Source organism: Triticum aestivum, chromosome 3B, assembly GCF_018294505.1.
Source record: "Triticum aestivum cultivar Chinese Spring chromosome 3B, IWGSC CS RefSeq v2.1, whole genome shotgun sequence".
NCBI classification, from domain to species: domain Eukaryota; kingdom Viridiplantae; phylum Streptophyta; class Magnoliopsida; order Poales; family Poaceae; genus Triticum; species Triticum aestivum.
Genome location: NC_057801.1, coordinates 652,657,435 through 652,679,714, shown reverse-complemented (window position 1 = coordinate 652,679,714; position 22,280 = coordinate 652,657,435). Strand labels below are relative to the sequence as shown.

The following is a 22,280-nucleotide window of genomic DNA, read 5'->3' as shown; positions in this document are numbered from 1 at the left end:
GGGCGCACCAGCCCACTAGGGGCTGGTTCCCCTCCCACTTCAGCCCACGGGGCCCTCCGGGATAGGTGGCCCCACCCGGTGGACCCCCGGGACCCTTCCGGTGGTCCCGGTACAATACCGGGTGACCCCGAAACTTTCCCGATGGCCGAAACAGCACTTCCTATATAGTTTTCTTTACCTCCGGACCATTCTGGAACTCCTCGTGACGTTCAGGATCTCATCCGGGACTGCGAACAACATTTGGTTTGCTACATACTCATATTCATACAACCCTAGCGTCACCGAACCTTAAGTGTGTAGACCCTACGGGTTCGGGAGACATGCAGACATGACCGAGACAGCTCTCCGGTCAATAACCAACAGCGGGATTTGGATACCCATGTTGGCTCCCACATACTCCTCGATGATCTCATCGGATGAACCACGATGTCGAGGGTTCAAGCAACCCCGTATACTATTCCCTTTGTCAGACGGTATGTTACTTGCCCGAGACTCGATCATCGGTATCCCAATACCTCATTCAGTCTTGTTACCGGCAAGTCACTTTACTCGTACCGTAATGCATGATCCCATGACCAGACACTTGGTCACTTTGAGCTCATTATGATGATGCACTACCGAGTGGGCCCAGTGATACCTCTCCGTTATGCGGAGTGACAAATCCCAGTCTCGATCCGTGTCAAGCCAACAGACACTTTCGGAGATACCTGTAGTGCACCTTTATAGTCACCCAGTTACGTTGTGACGTTTGGTACACCCAAAGCACTCCTACGGTATCCGGGAGTTACACGATCTCATGGTCTAAGGAAGAGATACTTGACATTGAAAAAGCTCTAGCAAAACGAACTAAACGATCTTGTGCTATGCTTAGGAATGGGTCTTGTCCATCACATCATTCTCCTAATGATGTGATCCCGTTGTCAACGACATCTAATGTCCATAGTCAGGAAACCATGACTATCTGTTGACCAACGAGCTAGTCAACTAGAGGCTTACTAGGGACGTATTGTGGTCTATGTATTCACATGTGTATTATGATTTCCGGATAATACAATTATAGCATGAATAAAAGACAATTATCATGAACAAGGAAATATAATAATAATCCTTTTATTATTGCCTCTAGGGCATATTTCCAACAGTCTCCCACTTGCACTAGAGTCAATAATCTAGTTATATTGTGATGAATCGAACACCCATAGAGTTCTGGTGTTGATCATGTTTTGCTCGCGAGAGAGATTTAGTCAACCGATCTGCGACATTCAGATCCGTATGTACTTTGCAAATATCTATGTCTCCATCTTGAACATTTTCACGGATGGAGTTGAAGCGACGCTTGATGTGCCTGGTCTTCTTGTGAAACCTGGGCTCCTTGGCAAGGGCAATAGCTCCAGTGTTGTCACAGAAGAGTTTGATCGGCCCCGACGCATTGGGTATGACTCCTAGGTCGGTGATGAACTCCTTCACCCAAATTGCTTCATGCGCTACCTCCAAGGCTGCCATGTACTCCGCTTCACATGTAGATCCCGCCACGACGCTCTGCTTGCAGCTGCACCAGCTTACTGCTCCACCATTCAACATATACACGTATCCGGTTTGTGACTTAGAGTCATCCAGATATGTGTCGAAGCTAGCGTCGACGTAACCCTTTACGACGAGCTCTTCGTCACCTCCATAAATGAGAAACATGTCATTTGTCCTTTTCAGGTACTTCAGGATATTCTTGACCGCTGTCCAGTGTTCCTTGCCGGGATTACTTTGGTACCTTCCTACCAAACTTACGGCAAGGTTTACATCAGGTCTGGTACACAACATGGCATACATAATAGATCCTATGGCTGAGGCATAGGGGATGACGCTCATCTCTTCTTTATCTTTTGCCGTGGTCGGGCATTGAGCCGAGCTCAATCTCACACCTTGTAGTACAGGCAAGAACCCTTTCTTGGACTGATCCATTTTGAACTTCTTCAAAATCTTATCAAGGTATGTGCTTTGTGAAAGACCTATGAGGCGTCTCGATCTATCCCTATAGATCTTGATGCCTAATATGTAAGCAGCTTCTCCAAGGTCCTTCATTGAAAAACACTTATTCAAGTAGGCCTTAATGATGTCCAAGAATTCTATATCATTTCCCATCAAAAGTATGTCATCTACATATAATATGAGAGATGCTACAGAGCTCCCACTCACTTTCTTGTAAACGCAGGCTTCTCCATAAGTCTGCATAAACCCAAACGCTTTGATCATCTCATCAAAACGAATGTTCCAACTCCGAGATGCTTGCACCAGCCCATAAATGGATCGCTGGAGCTTGCATACTTTGTTAGCATTCTTAGGATCGACAAAACCCTCCGGCTGCATCATATACAGTTCTTCCTTAAGATGCCCGTTAAGGAATGCCGTTTTGACGTCCATCTGCCATATCTCATAATCATAGTATGCGGCAATTGCTAACATGATTCGGATGGACTTAAGCTTCGCTATGGGAGATAAAGTCTCATCGTAGTCAATCCCTTGAACTTGCCGATAACCCTTAGCGACAAGTCGAGCTTTATAGATGGTGGCATTACCATCCGCGTCCGTCTTCTTCTTAAAGATCCATTTGTTTTCTATCGCTTGCCGATCATCGGGCAACTCAGTCAAAGTCCATACTTTGTTTTCATACATGGATTCTATCTCGGATTGCATGGATTCTAGCCATTTGTTGGAATCTGGGCCCGCCATCGCTTCTTCATAGTTTGAAGGTTCACCGTTGTCTAACAACATGATTTCCAGGACAGGGTTGCCATACCACTCTGGTGTGGAACGTGTCCTTGTGGACCTACGAAGTTCAGTAGCAACTTGATCAGAAGTACCTTGATCATCATCATTAATTTCCTCTCCAGTCGGTGTAGGCACCACATGAACGTTTTCCTGAGTTGCACTACTTTCCGGTTCAAGAGGTAGTACTTCATCGAGTTCTACTTTCCTCCCACTTACTCCTTTCGAGAGAAACTCTTTTTCCAGAAAGGATCCGTTCTTGGCAACAAAGATCTTGCCCTCGGATCTTAAGTAGAAGGTATACCCAATGGTTTCCTTAGGGTATCCTATGAAGACACATTTTTCCGACTTGGGTTCGAGCTTTTCAGGTTGAAGTTTCTTGACATAAGCATCGCATCCCCAAACTTTTAGAAACGACAGCTTAGGTTTCTTCCCAAACCATAATTCATATGGTGTCGTCTCAACGGATTTAGACGGTGCCCTATTTAAAGTGAATGTAGCTGTCTCTAGAGCATATCCCCAAAATGATAGCGGTAAATCGGTAAGAGACATCATAGATCGCACCATATCCAATAGAGTGCGATTACGATGTTCAGACACACCGTTACGCTGAGGTGTTCCAGGCGGCGTGAGTTGTGAAACGATTCCACATTTTCTTAAGTGTGTACCAAATTCGTGACTTAAATATTCTCCTCCACGATCCGATCGTAAGAATTTTATCTTTCGGTCATGTTGATTCTCTACTTCATACTGAAATTCCTTGAACTTTTCAAAGGTCTCAGACTTGTGTTTCATCAAGTAGACATACCCATATCTACTCAAGTCATCAGTGAGAGTGAGAACATAATGATATCCTCCGCGAGCCTCAACGCTCATTGGACCGCACACATCGGTATGTATGATTTCCAACAAGTTGGTTGCTCGCTCCATTGTTCCGGAGAACGGAGTCTTGGTCATTTTGCCCATGAGGCATGGTTCGCATGTGTCAAATGATTCATAATCGAGAGACTCTAAAAGTCCATCAGCATGGAGCTTCTTCATGTGCTTGACACCAATGTGACCAAGGCGGCAGTGCCACAAGTATGTGGGACTATTGTTATCAACTTTACATCTTTTGGTATTCACATGTGTAACATTACATTCGAGATTCATTAAGAATAAACCATTGACCATCGGGGCATGACCATAAAACATATCTCTCATATAAATAGAACAACCATTATTCTCGGATTTAAATGAGTAGCCATCTCGTATCAAACGAGATCCAGATACAATGTTCATGCTCAAACTTGGCACTAAATAACAATTATTGAGGTTTAAAACTAATCCAGTAGGTAAATGTAGAGGTAGCGTGCCGACGGCGATCACATCGACCTTGGAACCATTCCCGACGCGCATCGTCACCTCGTCCTTCGCCAGTCTCCGCTTATTATGCAGCTCCTGTTGTGAGTTACAAATGTGAGCAACGGCACCGATATCAAATACCCAAGAGTTACTACGAGTACTGGTAAGGTACACATCAATTACATGTATATCAAATATACCTTTAGTGTTGCCGGCCTTCTTGTCCGCTAAGTATTTGGGGCAGTTCCGCTTCCAGTGACCCTTCCCCTTGTAATAAAAGCACTCAGTCTCAGGCTTGGGTCCATTCTTTGACTTCTTCCCGGCAACTGGCTTACCGGGTGCGGCAACATCTTTGCCGTCCTTCTTGAAGTTCTTCTTACCCTTGCCTTTCTTGAACTTAGTGGTCTTATTGACCATCAACACTTGATGTTCTTTCTTGATTTCAACCTCTGCTGACTTCAGCATTGAGAATACTTCAGGAATGGTCTTCACCATCCCCTGCATATTGTAGTTTAACACAAAGCTCTTGTAGCTCGGTGGGAGCGACTGAAGGATTCTGTCAACGACCGCCTCGTCCGGGAGGTTGATCTCCAGCTGGGACAGGCGGTTGTGCAACCCAGACATTTTGAGTATGTGCTCACTGACAGAACTGTTTTCCTCCATCTTACAACTATAGAACTTGTCGGAGACTTCATATCTCTCGACCCGGGCATGAGCTTGGAAAACCATTTTCAGCTCCTCGAACATCTCATATGCTCCGTGCTTCTCCAAACGCTTTTGGAGCCCCGGTTCTAAGCTGTAAAGCATGCCGCACTGAACGAGGGAGTAATCATCAGCACGTGATTGCCAAGTGTTCATAACGTCTTGGTTCTCTGGGATGGGTGCTTCACCTAGCGGTGCATCTAGGACATAATCTTTCTTGGCTGCTATGAGGATGATCCTCAGGTTCCGGACCCAGTCCGAATAGTTGTTGCCATCATCTTTCAGCTTGGTTTTCTCTAGGAACGCGTTGAAGTTCATGTTGACATGAGCGTTGGCCATTTGATCTACAAGACATATTTTGCAAAAGTTTTAGACTAAGTTCATGATAATTAAGTTCATCTAATCAAATTATTTAATGAACTCCCACTCAGATTAGACATCCCTCTAGTCATCTAAGTGTTACACGATCCGAGTCGACTAGGCCGTGTCCGATCATCACGTGAGACGGACTAGTCATCATCGGTGAACATCTCCATGTTGATCGTATCTTCCATACGACTCATGTTCGACCTTTCGGTCACTGTGTTCCGAGGCCATGTCTGTACATGCTAGGCTTGTCAAGTTAACCCTAAGTGTTCTGCATGTGTAAATCTATCTTACACCCGTTGTATGTGAACGTAAGGATCTATCACACCCGATCATCACGTGGTGCTTCGAAACGACGAACTTTAGCAACGGTGCACAGTTAGGGGGAACACTTTCTTGAAATTATTATAAAGGATCATCTTATTTACTACCGCCATTCTAAGTAAACAAGATGCATAAAACATGATATGGCCAATATCATATAGCTCCTTCGATCTCCATCTTCGGGGCTCCATGATCATCTTCGTCACCGGCATGACACCATGATCTCCATCATCATGATCTCCATCATTGTGTCTTCATGAAGTTGTCACGCCAACGACTACTTCTACTTCTATGGCTAACGCGTTTAGCAATAAAGTAAAGTAATTTACATGGTGTTCTTCAATGACACGCAGGTCATACAAAAAAATAAAGACAACTCCTATGGCTCCTGCCGGTTGTCATACTCATCGACATGCAAGTCGTGATTCCTATTACAAGAGCATGATCTCATACATCACAATATATCATTCATCATTCATCACAACTTCTGGCCATATCACATCACATGACAATTGCTGCAAAAACAAGTTAGACGTCCTCTAATTGTTGTTGCATCTTTTACGTGGCTGCAATTGGGTTCTAGCAAGAACATTTTCTTACCTACGAATAACCACAACGTGATTTTGTCAACTTCTATTTACCCTTCATAAGGACCCTTTTCATCTAATCCGCTCCAACTAAAGTAGGAGAGACAGACACCCGCTAGCCACCTTATGCAACTAGTGCATGTCAGTCGGTGGAACCTGTCTCACGTAAGCGTACGTGTAAGGTCGGTCCGGGCCGCTTCATCCCACAATACCGCTGAAGCAAGAAAAGACTAGTAGCGGCAAGCAAGTTGACAAGATCTATGCCCACAACAAAATTGTGTTCTACTCATGCAATAGAGAACTACGCATAGACCTAGCTCATGATGCCACTGTTGGGGAACGTTGCAGAAAATAAAATTTTTCCTACGGTTTCACCAAGATCCATCTATGAGTTCATCTAAGCAACGAGTGAAAGGAGAGATGCATCTACATACCACTTTGTAGATCGCGAGCGGAAGCGTTCAAAAAAACGGGGTTGAAGTAGTCGTACTCGTCGTGATCCTATCACCAGAGATCCTAGCGCCGAATGGACGGCACCTCCGCGTTCAACACACGTACGGTCAGCGTGACGTTTCCTCCATCTTGATCCAGCAAGGGGGAAGGAGAGGTTGATGATGATCCAGCAGCACGACGGCGTGGTGGTGGATGCAGCAGAACTCCGGCAGGGCTTCGCCAAGCTGCTGCGGGAGGAGGACGAGGTGTAGCAGGGGGAGGGAGGCGCCAAGACTTGGGCGCGGCTGCCCTCCCCCCTGCCCTCCTTTATATAGGCCTCCAGGGGGGGCGCCGGCCCTGGGAGATGCAATCTCCCAAGGGGCGGCGGCCAGGGGGGTGGAGTGCCCCCCAAGGCAAGTGGTGCGCCCCCCCCCCCACCTAGGGTTTCCAACCCTAGGCGCAGGGGGGGCCAAGGGGGCGCACCAGCACACTAGGGGCTGGTTCCCCTCCCACTTCAGCCCACGGGGCCCTCCGGGATAGGTGGCCCCACCGGGTGGACCCCCGGGACCCTTCCGGTGGTCCCGATACAATACCGGGTGACCCCGAAACTTTCCCGATGGCCAAAACAGCACTTCCTATATAGTTTTCTTTACCTCCGGACCATTCCGGAACTCCTCGTGACGTCCGGGATCTCATCCGGGACTCCGAACAACATTCGGTTTACTGCATACTCATATTCATACAACCCTAGAGTCACCGAACCTTAAGTGTGTAGACCCTACGGGTTCGGGAGACATGCAGACATGACCGAGACAGCTCTCCGGTCAATAACCAACAGCGGGATCTGGACACCCATGTTGGCTCCCACATACTCCTCGATGATCTCATCGCATGAACCACGATGTCGAGGGTTCAAGCAACCCCGTATACTATTCCCTTTGTCAGACGGTATGTTACTTGCCCGAGACTCGATCGTCGGTATCCCAATACCTCGTTCAGTCTCGTTACCGGCAAGTCACTTTACTCGTACCGTAATGCATGATCCCGTGACCAAACACTTGGTCACTTTGAGCTCATTATGATGATGCACTACCGAGTGGGCCCAGTGATACCTCTCCGTTATGCAGAGTGACAAATCCCAGTCTCGATCCGTGTCAACCCAACAGACACTTTCGGAGATACCTGTAGTGCACCTTTATAGTCACCCAGTTACGTTGTGATGTTTGGTACACCCAAAGCACTCCTACGGTATCCGGGAGTTACACGATCTCATGGTCTAAGGAAGAGATACTTGACATTGAAAAAGCTCTAGCAAAACGAACTAAACGATCTTGTGCTATGCTTAGGAATGGGTCTTGTCCATCACATCATTCTCCTAATGATGTGATCCCTTGTCAACGACATCTAATGTCCATAGTCAGGAAACCATGACTATCTGTTGACCAACGAGCTAGTCAACTAGAGGCTTACTAGGGACGTATTGTGGTCTATGTATTCACACGTGTATTACGATTTCCGGATAATACAATTATAGCATGAATAAAAGACAATTATCATGAACAAGGAAATATAATAATAATCCTTTTATTATTGCCTCTAGGGCATATTTCCAACAATGAGGTACAGTGCTATCACTGTCTGTCTTACACTCACTATCCCTTTTTATTTACGGGAAGGCAAGCAAACAAATATATGTTGCAGGCAAACACCAACCAAAATTCTAGGCAAGTGATGTGTAAACTGTAGGCAACTTTTCTGTACACCATATATGGTTGAAACATAGGCAGCTAAAAGGGATAGTGAAATCACAATTCTTATGTAGTTTTTGTTCTTTACTACACCTAATTACCCATACTCTATATGACTTGTATGAGTTCCTTTTTTTCATGCAGTCCTACTATTGTTGATTACGACGGTTACCATGTTTCACTCAGAGAACTCGCTGACTCAATGAAGAAGACCGGTCATGTCAAGTCGCACGTATTCGAACTAATCATCAACGCTATAATGCGGGACTTGCCTGCAAATTCCAAGAAGATAATCATAACCGTCAGATTTTCGGTACATAACCTCTTTCTCTTCTTTCGCTGGTAAAACTACCACTTTTTGCTCTTAAGCAGTTTGAGCACCATTTTTCCACTTAAACCAACTTTTTTTCATTATAAATTGCTATAACTCCTTTCTTTTTTTGCATTTTGTAAGAATTTCTAGAAGTAAACAAAAATTGCTATAAATTGCTATAACCCCTTTCTTTTGTAAGAATTGCTATAACCCCTTTCTTATTATCTTTACATACACCAGTCAATTTTCTTAGGATATCCAAAAACCCCTCAGATTGAAAAAAACTGACTCCCTCCCATTTTTTGCTAGACCTTTACTAACAAGTTGCCCACAATACCAACAAGCTCAACAAAAACTGGCCACTAGCTCCATTTTGCTAGAACCTTAACAAACAAGTTGCCCTCTTACGATGTGCATTTGCATTTTTATTTTATTTTATTCTTCATAATTATGGCAGACAAGGCTTCAGCAAATGATTTGGAACACTCAAGAGATAAATGCCAAATTCAACAAATCAAATCATTTGGATCGGAAGGATATGGTCAGTACCAAGTACAATGTTGTTGTCTTGTTTACATTTGGCATATATATAACAAAATGTTTCCTGACTTGCTCTTTTTTATTTGATCACACACTTGTCATGCAGATCATGTTCCCTATTCTAGAGAATCTAGACAGAGCAAATCGTGTATCAGCGAACCACTACTGGCTTTTCAATGTCAATATTAGGGACCGCAGGTTTGAGGTGTTTGATTCATGGAGGAGCCTGGCACAGAGCAAAACTCTTGACGACAATGCTAGATTGATTGCTGCAACAATGCGTTCATTGTGGGACCAGCACTACCATGAATCACGCATAAGCTTGGATGATTTTCGCTTGAAGGAAATTGATGTTCCAAAACAAGATAATGAGTGAGTTCCTTTCATCGTTGCACTGTCTCCATCACAGAAACATGACTTCTTTGTGCTTCTATATATGCTTTTCATAAAATGGTCAGAAGTTTACACCCATGTTTTCTATATGTTTTTGCAAGTTATGATTGTGGCATTTTCACTTCGACAATAGCGAGTGTGTGGGAAGCGAGGAACTTGCCAAACTTCGGTCCGAAAGACATCCCCAACATCAAGAAGAACATCATGAGTTCTTTAATTAACACAGTTGCCAACAAAGCACCATGGCAGGCTATTTTGAAGCTTTGACTTGGTTGAGGTTTGTCACACAGCAGCATATATTTCTTTAGCATTAATAAGATAGTTTGTAGTACCTTTTTAAAAATTTTTACACTGTCAAGTTATTGTCCAACTTATTGTCTTGAAAAAAGAAGGAATCAAAGCCCCAAACACCAAGACAGGAATTAGTACAAAGGTCACAAAAATTAAATATTACAGCTCATAAGGCACAAGAGTTGCCTGACATCCAAGCTTAAATTGTCTAACACCCATATATGAGTTGCCTAACATGGGGTGGGGGGGGATATTATCTATGGTAATTGCAGAAGAAGACATGAATCTAGTTCTTGATTTAGGAAGAGTTTGCCCCAAACACCAAGACAGGAATCTAGTTGCTGTCCTCTGTTTTTCCTTCTTCAAACCAAACGACCAGGGCAATTTGCTGCATTGTGTTCAGATGAATCGCATAAGGAGCATTTGTTCTTCCTCTTCGGATGCAACTCCAGTGCTGACTGCAACCGTTTACTTTTCGCATGACCTTTAGTTGTTGATTTAGGTGGATCCTTAGGAACCCCTGCAATTGGCGTAGACCACCCTGAGCCTGGTGTTGCTGGAGCAGCTGAATTGGCTACCATAGGACCAGTGGTAGTTGGTGGTATGTGACCAGGGTGTGCCGTACCACGACTCTGAGGTGGTGCAGGACCAGCCATGGGCAGAGCAGTTACCTTTTGTTTTTTTCTTGGTCTTGTTGAAATGATTAAGCTCTGTACGCGCCGCCCTCATGTGCTTCCTCAAAATTGCCGCACCAGCATCTGACCCAGAAGCAACTCGAGCTAGACTAGCAAAATCCATTGACAAGTACGCTTGACGGACTAGCTTCTTCGATTGCGGTGGCATCTCATCCGGCTCTGCCTCAATAGAAGGTGCAACACCTGGTATTGCTTGATGTGTCCACCTTCTCAGTATGTATTGGGCACGAATTGCATCGACACCAATGTGTGTAAAGATTTTCAAAATATGGCAACACAACATTCCATCTTTGGACATCTTGCAACAGTCACATTTGTAGTCACCAGCTTCGACTTCTGCTGTCACATAATAGCTTATAGAACCATAATTAGCAACCCATCCTTCTCTGTTTGGGTAAAGCTCAAACAAACTAGCACCATGCGGACGGACATTGTATTTCCCAATTAGTTCGAACTCGGTTCGGAACTTGAGGTAAATGTCCCTAGTGTAGGCTTCATAGGCTTGTTTCTCGATTGGGAAATCAGACCACAACTCAACGTCCAAGTGGTCTGTCCTATAGTCATTTCCGCCCTCACGGACAAGCACATGTGTCTGTATTTTCTCATACTGCTTAACAAAGTTCAACACAGTGTTGTGCGGGTTCACATAACGCTTAAGAACTGCATTAAAACCTTCGCTTCGCTGGGTAGACTGCAAGAAGGGAAAAAACCGGTGTTTGAAGTAACACGGCACCCATGTTGCCTGGTACTCATACAACTTATCAAAGTGGGTTCCAGCAATAAAAGGCCACTTATCCTTGAAGCCTGTCCATTTTGTCTCAAATCCTCCTAGAGTGAAGCTAAAGTCAACTATATCATTGAAATCTTTTGACAATCCTAGGTTCCTTCCAACTAAGCCGCCAAGTTTTTCCTGAGCTTTCTTCGACATCGACGATGCACAGAAGTAGGTAAAATGTTTTCAATGGATTGTGCCATCGCCCAATCTTGGTCAGTGATTATGTTGTCTGGTGCTAGACCATCCATTGGTTCAAGGAATGTACCAAATAACCAATCAAAACTTGTCTCTAACTCCTGCCTAACAAAGCCACACCCCAACATGAACACCTGCCCATGACGATTTATCCCAATGAATGGGGCAAACGGCATGTTATACATGTTAGTCATGTATGTCGTGTCAAAGCATATGCAATCATGATAGGCTTCTTTGTAGGCTTTTCGTGCTGGTCCATCAACCCAGAATATATTCTCAACCTTGTCTTCTGCATCATACTTGACCTTGTAGAAGAATTCTGGATCTGTCTTCTGTATATCTTTGAAATAGGCAACCGTCTCAATCATATCGCCTTCTTTAGTTGCATCCCTGTTCAAGCTTGACTTCAGATTCGTGATGTGCTTGTCAGTATAAGGAACAATCAACTCTGTGCCATAGTAATCCGACATGATGTGCATCATTCGGCCTGCTCAAAAAATAAAAACAAGATTGGGCGATTTAAAACCTTCCTAATAGGAAAATGTTAGGAAAACTAAAACCCTAGGGCACAAGACTCGCTGAAATGTAGACCACTAGTCTTTTTTCAGGCATTTTTAGTTCAATTTGTTTTATTAACAGCCAACATGGCAATGATATGTAACCGCAATCAAATGCATGTCTCTGCTCACAGCATATGTAGGCAATCAGAAACCATTTTTTTGATGACATTTTGCTTACCACCCCTGACACACACTTTTTTGAATTCAAGCAATTATGCTAGTAGGAAATATATAACTGCCACCAAAAAAAATTTAGGTTGTTTGCATATGTGCCAATAGTTTGCCTACTCATGCTAGTTCTTGATGCTCAAAACAGAAAAACAGAAACGTTAGTAAGAAATATATCTACTTTTCAACCACATCTAGTTGCTTGTATTTTTTTACAACAGTTGCTAGAAATCTTAAAAAACTCAGAGCATCAAGAACCAGGCAATAGTTGTCTATCATCCATAATAGCCTGCCTCAACAATGAGAAACTTGCGTAACTAGTTTTTTGTCGCACTACTATTGTCGTCGCCTACCACATGCAAAGCAATAAAACACTGAATTTTTTTAGTTGCTTGCATTTGTGACAACAGTTGCCTACTCATGCTCCATACTCATGCTCAAAACAGAAAAACAGAAACGTCAGTAAGAAATATATCTACTTTTCAACCAAATCTAGTTGCTTGCATTTTTTTACAACAGTTTGCTAGAAATCTTGAAAAAGACAGAGCATCAAGAACCAGCCAATATTTTTGTCTACCATCCACAATAGTCTGACTTAATAATCAGAAACTTGTGTAACTAGTTTTTGTCGCACTAGTATTGTTGTCGCCTACCATATGCAAAGCAGTAAAACACTGAATCCAAGCAACTATTTTCTACTACCACCCACTCACCTGTAGTTAAGTTGCAATTATGAAGGTTTTTTAGGAACAACTTCTCTTCTGGGGGTATGCCCTGGTGCGATCGCAAATATTTAGTCAATGAAGGTTTCTCAATCAATGGATGGTTATGCTCAGCAATAAAATAAGTGACCTCCCAACGGCCATCAATCAATTTTACTATCATCTTGGCTTTGCACCCAGTCTGTATTATCTTTTCTCTTTTCCATTTCTTCCTCTTCTTCTTTTTGTCAGCAGCATCATCAGTAAACACAATTACATTGTCTTCTCCATCATCAACATTCCCACCTTCAGAAGGATCTTCTAGCATTTCAATGCTAGGTGCGGTCACAGTACCGTGGTCATCGTTTTTGGGTTTGCGAAACTTGTTGCAAACAAACTGGTACTTGTCTATTTCGCTAGTAACAGTAGACCGTCTGGAAGTGTTCATCTTGATTGAAAAACCCACATGCTGAGCATAAGCATTATAGTGTTCTCTTGCACCTTGCAAAGTGTCAAACCTTGTACCTAATGAAGGTTCCTTTGGCTGGGACCACACTTCATCATCGTTGTCAGCGTCTCCCCCTACACCCTCATGCCCATCAGTCCCACCTGTTGCACCCAAAGTATCTGTGTCATCAAGTGTGTGCTCTTCTATGTGCATTGCTTGCATGGCAGGGTCAGCAACATTCTGCGTGGTTGGAGGGTTTGAAGAGTCAGACACGAACTCATGGATATTGTTCAGTAGGGGTGCCTTTTGCGTAGAAGGTTGTGTGTAGTACATGGGCTCAATGTTGTCCACTCCAACATTGGCTGGCAAGTCCCAATTAAGGTCATCCGACACTTCATTAAGGTCAATCATCTCCTGCATAATTGGCAAATAATAAACACACAAGCTAGAAGATGGAATCAACTACTGACCAAATAAGTAGGAATAATACATCAACTTCAGGCAACAAAATCAATCAACACACAATGTCTTATTTCATATTTTGCATGCACCAATCAATACAACAGAATCAGAGATGACAAATAACCGTTTTTCTTTTTTTTCAGGTGGAGAAATCAGGGTCAGGGGGAAAGAGGTGCAGATGAATGTTGAGTGGGAGTATTATCAGAAGAACATAAGATGACAATCCCAGTGAATCTCTAGTTTGCAAATGTATTGGAAAGTGTTGATATATTTTGTAGTAGTATAACTACTAAATGACTTGTTTTGTGTTTTTGTTCCTCAAATTATGACCAGTTCTTCTTTTTTAATTGGGGTTCTTCACCCCAGGTGTTTCAATGTCATGAGCACAACCATCCCATGGTTTTCGCCTCATTTTTCCCACTTCTCACACACTTGCAGTCTAATAGGGGTCGTGAGCTGGAGCAGCAGAAGGTGGCACCAACCACAAGCCCAAGGTACTGTTATCACAATCTTTGAACATAGCATTTTCCATCATAGTTGGGCAGCACAAGCACAAGCACAAGGTCACAAACAACAAACACTTTGCTCACCATGCACATTACTTTTGCCTAAGCACATGAATACTTGCCATGAGTAATGTGGTAACAGGTGGCAAGCCTGGACAGTCTTGAACTTGCTCATACCGACACATTTTCTATAGTTGCTTGCATTATTGGCAACAATTGCCTACTCACCTGACACACAATTGCTTGAAACAAAGATGCTAGTAAGAACATGAACCTAGTTGCTTGCATTTTTAACAACATTTGCCCACCAACCTGACATGCTCTTCTCATTTTCTTTTTTTGCTCGAAACAGAAACGCTAGTCCAAATATTTTTTCCTAGTTGCTTACATTTTAAACAACAATTGCCTACCATTGATGCATACTCTTGATAAAAAATCCTAAGAAATACATCTACCACATCTACTTTGCCTTCAAGAATTAGAAAACTAATATGGTTTTTGCACTTTCTGTGTTTGTTGCCTACAATGTGCACCAGTTTTGTTGCCCTAAACATGTTGAACTTGTTTGCTCGTGCTTTGCAATACATTTGCCTACTCATCACAGATCTCGTTGCTTACTTTTTTATCCTCTTTCTCCTTCTCTACAGAAGAACAACAGAGCATAGAGAAGACTCATCTTGGACATATGGTAGGGGGAGGGGAGGGGTAGGGGGTTGGGAGTGGAGGTTGTGGGAGATCCACCATGAAGAAAGAACAGGGAGAAGGGTAAAAAAACACACCTCTATTCACAGAAAACAGTTGATCTTTTTTGAAGCTCTAGTGTTTCAGATCCATGGTGATGTGTAGGCAGGAGGTTTCCTTGGGGTAGAAGAAGGGGAGATATGGGGGAACAGGTGGAGAGAATGGTTCCTTGGGAGAGAAGGATGGGCAGAGAGGAGGGGAAGCACGTGATTGCGAGGGAGGGGCAGGTTGGAGGAGAGATGGTGGCCACCAGTCTCGTCCTCCCATCGTGGCGTGGGATCGTGCGCGTATACACTGGGGGGGGACCAGAAGTTTCCTTTTTTGCTAGGGGGACCAGAACTTTCCAAATCTGGCAGGTTGCCAGGGATCCTTACCCAGCACTCAGTTGCTGCCTAGACGCGTCCATTCTTTTTTCAGTTAAGGTATCTTGAGTTAGCTGACGGTGGACTTTTGCCGTCCTTCTAGAGTCATCCAGGCTGCCCAACTGTTCCAACGCCTCATCCAACAGTATTGCCGTCCGGTGATGGCTAGGGGGAGGTTTTTGGGTCCTCCTTGTGCAGATTAAGGTAGTAGTAGCCTTAGTTGGTCTTGACTTTTATTTCGTGTTTTAGCGATATGTTGTTGGAATGTCAGTCGTCTTCTTCCTGGCCCCCATGGTGGAGGAAAGCAAAAGACGCCGGATCTAGCAATATCCCCCTCAATAAGCTCACATCATTGATATCACAAATTGGTGGCAGTTAGTGAGATGTTGTTGTCTAGTTGTAGAGGTGATGGTAGGGGGAGATGTGTCAGATCAATTCCAAGCGCTCCTTGCCTTGTTATTGCGTCGTATCTGTGCGACTGGCTTTGGCTTGGTCGGTCCCTGTGTTGTAGGAAGAAGTTCTTCGGCTCGCCTTGTTTTTGTAGGAAGATCAAGATGCGAGGTGGTGTTGTTGGGGACAAAGCTTCGGATTACCGTATGCGCCCATGTGGAGGTGAGTGTTTGATTTGTTTCGACGTGTTAGTCGATTTGTTTTGGTTGAAGGGTGGTTAATTTTCTTCCTTCTCAAACACGATGCCACATGGAAGGCATATCCTTCAATCATAGCTCATGCCGTGCAACTATGGAGGCTTCGCTAGAGCAAATGGTTGCATCTCGGCGCCGATGAAGTTGGTCCTGCAAGAGGGGTGTTTTGGACCCGATGTATCTTTGTTTTGGGTCATTTTCATAAAGTGCAGACACTTGGTTGTCATTTTTTTGTTTCATGTTGTAAGATGATATGTGCTTTCGCTTTGATCAGAGGGTCCTTCGAGACTCTGTTTGTTACCTCCTATGCGTTGAACAAACTTTCATTTTATACCTTTCTCTTCTCTTTAGGGATCATGTAGTTGGTTTCTACTGTCCCAAGAAAAGTTAGGGTTCCTTTGTCTCCTGTTGGCGGCGCCGCCGGTCTGCCACGTCTCCGGTAGTCTTAGGTCCATGGAGGCGTGGTGGATCCCGGCCTTTGCCGGCAGGAGGGCTCCGTTTTCAGACGTTTCTTTGAGTTTTGTTAGAGTTTGTGCCCTGCTCAGGAAGGTGGGACGATGACGGCTCCCTGAAGATGGAATAAAGTTTTTCCCCGCTTAGCTTCCATCCCAGTGGTGCGTCTAGCATCTCCGGTGGGCATGTGGAGGTATGTCTCTGATGGATCTGGTCGGATCCGGTCGTCGTTCGTCTACATTCATGTGTCTTCAGGTTTGTTCATTTTGATCTGTGCTATTATTCATCCTGCGGAGGGTGATGTTCTGGTGTGTTGGTCTTATGGGGCCTTAGCACGACGATTTCCCGACTGTCTACTACAGTAAGGGAGGGGCCATGACGGCGGCGTGCCTTCGGCTCGCTTCAGTGCTTGTAACTGTCGCTAAGTGGTCTATGGATCTGGATGTAATTTTTATTATTTCTAGTTTTCGTTTCACTGCCATGATTGAAGATAAATGGATCGGAAGTTTTTTCCGGAAAAAACCCTCTTTGTTTGTTAGAAAAAAGAGTTTTTGCACACAGGTCCTTGATACTTGTGCATTTATCCGTCCTTTATTATCAAGGCCCCTTGAAGCGTAACGGGCAATTCATCGAACGCCTGTCACCATGGACGCGCCTCCCCCCACGCAGCCGGACGCGGCGGCGCCGCCCCCCTCAACAGCGGCTGCGGCTCCCCCTGCCGCGCCGCCGCCCAATCCCGCGCCGCCCATTTCCACCGCCGCGCCACCCACCTCCGAGTCCACGCCCGCTCCTGCCCCTGCTCCCGCTCCCGCCCCCGCCCCAGCACCAGCGCCCGCCCCCGCCCAAACCCTAGAGCCCCCAACTCCGATCCCCGCCACCGCGCGGCCGCCGGCGCCTCGCATGAGGCCGCCGTACACCCACCTAGCCTCTCCCATCACGATGTCCTCCTCCTCCTCTGCCGCCACAGCAGGGGCCTCCTCCGCGGCTTCTGCAATGGCAAGGGGAGGGGTTGCGATTGGATTGCCTGCGCACCCGCGTGGGACGCAGACGCCCATGGGCTATACGGGGTTCGTGCCGCCGCCGCCGCTCGCCCATCAGTTCAGCCCTATGCATCGCGGCCCCGACCAGGCCCCGCTGCCCACTCCACAGGTCTGCGTCTCATTCTTGAACTCGGTTCTTTATAATCCTGGTTAATAAGCTCAATGGAGTTCTCTTCCAATTGAGGCCAAAACTGAACTCATGTAGCATATTTTCTCTCTCTCAAGGAAGCCATTAGTTGTGATTAGGCCCTGAACAATGCTAGGTGCTTAGAAAAATAACCTGGGTTTTTCTGAAGCACCGGTGCCTATTTCTACAGGAGAGACGCCTAATTAAGCGTCTACCCTGTACAAATAAGCACCGGTGCTTAAGGAAAGCCTGGTTTATTTCTCCAAGCACCTCTCCTAAGCACATTGCATTGTACAAGGCCTTAGCTGCACTTTCTTGATGTTCCTAGCTATAGCGAAGCTAGTACTAATCTGTTAAACGCAACCTCAAGCGCACAATGGATTGTCACTCTCTCAACCATGGCCAACTTTTAGGACCCTCTGTTTCTTGTCCTATATACACGACACTTTAATCTTCTCTTGAACCCCCAGTTGGTTCCACCTTGTTTAGAATGAGATCTTGGATTTATTAGGTTTCTAAGACCAGTGAACCACCTCATGGCTTTATATAGCTATCCACCTGTCCTTTGTATGGAAGAAGGAAACCTAATCCCGGTAGGATTAGTCTACGACTATGCGGTTGCAGAATATCTCTAAGTGCTTTCATTGTCATTAACTTTCACCCTGCCTTCTCCTTTGAGTTATGAAACTGTTCCTAATGATGTTTATGGCTTTCAGCTTAGGCAACCTGCCCCGGGGATCCAGAATATTGGGATGATTGGTTCCCTTAATGCGTCTCAGATGAGACCAGGAGCAATATCTGGTTCGCAACAGCCAAGGCCAGGTCTTCCATCATCAGCGACACCATCTTCATCTGGTAGCCAAATGCCAGGTTCACAAGTAAGAAGCCTGTTAGGCTGTTGCTTGTAATGATGTAGTCTAATTTTACCTGTAAGCATTTCATTATTGTGTTTCGGTTATATGCAAAATGTGTGAGTATGTAAATTATATTTGTTCATATAAATGTTGGTGCAGATATGAAAGAATATTTACATACCTTCTAAATGTTGATCAATCATTTGTAATCCATAGAAGTATAGGATGAATTCAGGCTTGTTGCCCCTTGAATGATTCCACATATTGTACGGTGTACCATAAGATTAGGAGGGCATACACCAACTTCTTTATTGCAATTCATGTCATGTTGTGTGCTTGATTGAATTATTTTCCCACAGAAAACCCCCATGCATTCTTTATCAAGACCGATGTCTATGGGTTCCCCTGCGGCGTCTTTACAGCAAACTCCGGCAAATATGTCTTCACCGTTTAGGCCACAACAAAGGCCACAAGTTCCACAGCAAAGGCCACAAGTTCCACAACCAAGACCATACCATGCTGCACAATCTGCACCTGTAGCTTCTCAACAGAATGCACTTTCAGGACAGCAGCAGCAACCTCAGCATCATCAGCAGCAGCAGCAACAGCAAGTTTTGCAGCAGCAGCAACAGCAAGTTTTGCAGCAGCAGCAACAGCAAGTTTTGCAGCAGCAGCAGCAGCAGCAGCAGCAACAGCAAGTTTTACAGCAGCAGCAACAACAACAGCAGCAGCAACAGCAACAGCAGCAAAGTCAACCACAAAGTTCCTCACAGCAAAATCAGCAAAATACAACACTAAAAAACCAGCAGCAAGCTGCCCGGACTCCTGTCTCATTGACTCAGAAGCCTGATTCTCCAGCCACACTACAAGCTACTAATATGCAGCTTGTGGACATGGCTTCCGCCGATGCAGCTTCTGGTGAATCCAGTAATCGGCTACTCTCCAAGAGGAGTATACATGATTTACTTGCACAGGTATGCTGTGTCTCCTAAGCTGCAGTGTGAGAGAAGGTGCAAGGTTATGCAATTCCAGATTTCCTTAGATCCTATATTTTCAGTTTTTCATACATCTCATTCCACTGGTGTGATTAATGGCGTTTGTTAGTGTGTTATTCTGGTTCCAAAATATTTCCTTTTGCATATCTGTCTGAAATGCTTGCTTTCTCTGTTCTCATACAATTTTATATTTAGCCTCATCTTTTGCTACCCCTATGCATAGTTGCACAAAGAAAGACATGATAGGTAACACTTTGAAAGTTCAGCTATCCTTTTGTAAAATCGAAAACAGAATAACTAGATTTTGTCCTCAGTAGTAAAAAGAAAAAAATGTATCATATTTGGATCATATGTAGCAAAGAACAAAGTGTGCCATATTTTGACATACTTTTATGTAGTCTACATGCATAGTGCACGGACCAAGCAAGGAACCTACATGTCACTGACATGGGGCGTGTCATTTTATCACACACTATGTTTCATTTTATCAAATCCCCCTTCCTAAAATTGTGCTATTGATTTAAGTGCTTAGAATGATCTGTGTTAAATCTATTCCAGTGATGGTTGAACTTAAGTACGGTTTTAGTGGAACAGTAATTACTCTTGTAAATACTTGCACAAGATATTTTTGTTGAATTTACATTACTCGGCATGAGCTCTGTAGGATCGTAAACATCACTGGGCTGATCGATTTAACGATTAATTGACTCTCTTACTAATTTTCTGTAGTTGTGCATTTCACATTATAGCAGTAAAAGTGCCAACCTTTCTTATAATTTGTTCGCACAGATCGACCCTTCGGAAAGGCTGGATCCTGATGTTGAAGATGTTCTTATTGACATTGCAGAAGATTTTATTGAATCTGTAGGTTTTTTGTCCCTTTCTTCTTTTTTTCTTTTGGTGATTTTTTATCCAAGGATCATTATTTTTCAGAATATGCTTTCCTTTTTTAAGAAAAATACACATGGTTTCTCAAGCCTTTGTGCATTCTGGATGATTTCTTATTAGCTATGTTGTTTTTGACAACTATTTTGAGCAGGTTGGAACATTTGCTTGTTCTTTAGCAAAGCATAGAAAGTCGACTACTTTGGAAGCCAAAGATGTACTCCTTCATGCAGGTACCTAATTATTTTGGCTTTTCTAGAATATTTGTGCTAATGTGGTTGTGTAATTACAGTTGTGTTTTAATATCACCATTGCAGAGAGAAGCTGGAATATCACCTTGCCAGGTTTCACCGGGGATGAAATAAAACTATACAAGAAGCCGGTAATTCTTAACTAAACATATTTCTTTCTTCCTTCTTGTAGTTATTTCTTTTGTAACCCATATTGACATTTCCTTGCCTCTTGGTGATCTGCAGCATGTCAACGATATTCACAGGGAGAGGCTTACTCTGGTACTTTTTTTTTATCATCCTCACCACATCAACTGTCCACCTTATTTCACGCATGATTACTTCTTGAACTATAGATATAATTCTCGCCTCTGTCATTGGTTGGAAATATGATATTCGTAAACATATTATTGCGATTGCATCTACTCAAATATAACTTTTAGAGCTCCAAGGATCTCAATCTACATAAAATGATATTTGAAAGAAAAAATGAACTAGCTATAGAACAGCACACATCACCTAAGGCAGCCCATCTGCATTTTCTGCATGTGCCTGAAGTATGATTAGTATATTCTCTTTCGTTCGATACTTCCATTGCATTTGGAGTTGATATGTTGGTTTTTCTTTTACCTCAATCGATCCAGATCAAGAAGTCAATGGCGAGTGAAGGGAACATAAAGACCTCTGCTGCCCAATCTACAGCCAACCAGAAAAATCAGGCTCCAAAGCCACCTGCCACAGGTTCTCTGTGAATGGAAAACCACAAGCCCTTCTTGTAGAGTGTGTAGCCCATAGTTGCCATGTTTCCGGTACGGTGGGAGCAAGGAACGGGAACGAGGGACGAGAGTCGGTGGCTGAAAAAAATAGGGTACAACGAGGGTATACATCTCTTAGACGAATTTTTTATAGTGGGGACGCGATCCAATCCATTTGGGTACGATGAACCCGGTACGGTATCATGGGTCGAGGAACGCAGTTCTTGAAGAACGACGACTCCCTGACGGTCAGCATTCCTTGTTGTTAATGGATCCCTTGCAATTAATGGACTTGAGGAAGAATGAGGAGTTCTTGAGAAAAGAAACGACATCGTGAGTAAATTATGCCTCACGTTTTGGCTGTTGGATCCTGAAACCTGAATCGAGGAGCAGGCTGCGGGGACGCCGAATCTTCATCGAATCGTACCGAATCCGACCTCGTTCCCGAATCCGATTCCGGGTCGATGAATCGGGATCGAGGGACGGCCTACCGTTCCCCGTTTCCGGCTGCTATGGTGTAGCCCATGCAAACATAGCACGGATAATATGTTTGTTCCGTAGTTTTATGGTACGGCTGAGTCGCAACCCTGCAAATTTAGACCCTGAACCTTGGTGAGGTGTCAGCAGTACTTATCCATTTCAGGATTTTGCTTAAGCAGGGGAAGCCTTGTCATCTCAGCTACTCTGGCAATGGCTAAATATGTGTATATATGCTCATGGGTGCTGTTCTCATATTTCCTGAATGAGTGTTATTTTACTATTGACCTCAATCCAAGGTTTATTGGCATGGGCATGTCCAGCATTTGCATTTGCTACTGAATTAGTTAGTCTCTGATAAGGCCATAGTGACAGAAACACTGCATGAACTACCAGTTGCTACTATA

At 44.2% G+C, this 22,280-nt stretch overlaps 1 protein-coding gene across 1 annotated transcript; it reads left to right on the top strand.

Annotated features, from left to right (window-relative positions):
* The first annotated feature begins 17,125 nt into the window (after positions 1–17,125).
* LOC123071484 (transcription initiation factor TFIID subunit 12) lies at positions 17,126–21,748 on the top strand. The gene is made up of 8 exons (XM_044495058.1): positions 17,126–17,659; positions 18,394–18,555; positions 18,891–19,505; positions 20,316–20,390; positions 20,566–20,644; positions 20,729–20,793; positions 20,888–20,923; positions 21,286–21,748. The coding sequence occupies exons 1-8, from the start codon at positions 17,156–17,158 to the stop codon at positions 21,391–21,393; spliced, it is 1,644 nt and encodes a 547-aa protein (XP_044350993.1). The 5' UTR covers positions 17,126–17,155; the 3' UTR covers positions 21,394–21,748.
* Positions 21,749–22,280: the final 532 nt, after the last annotated feature.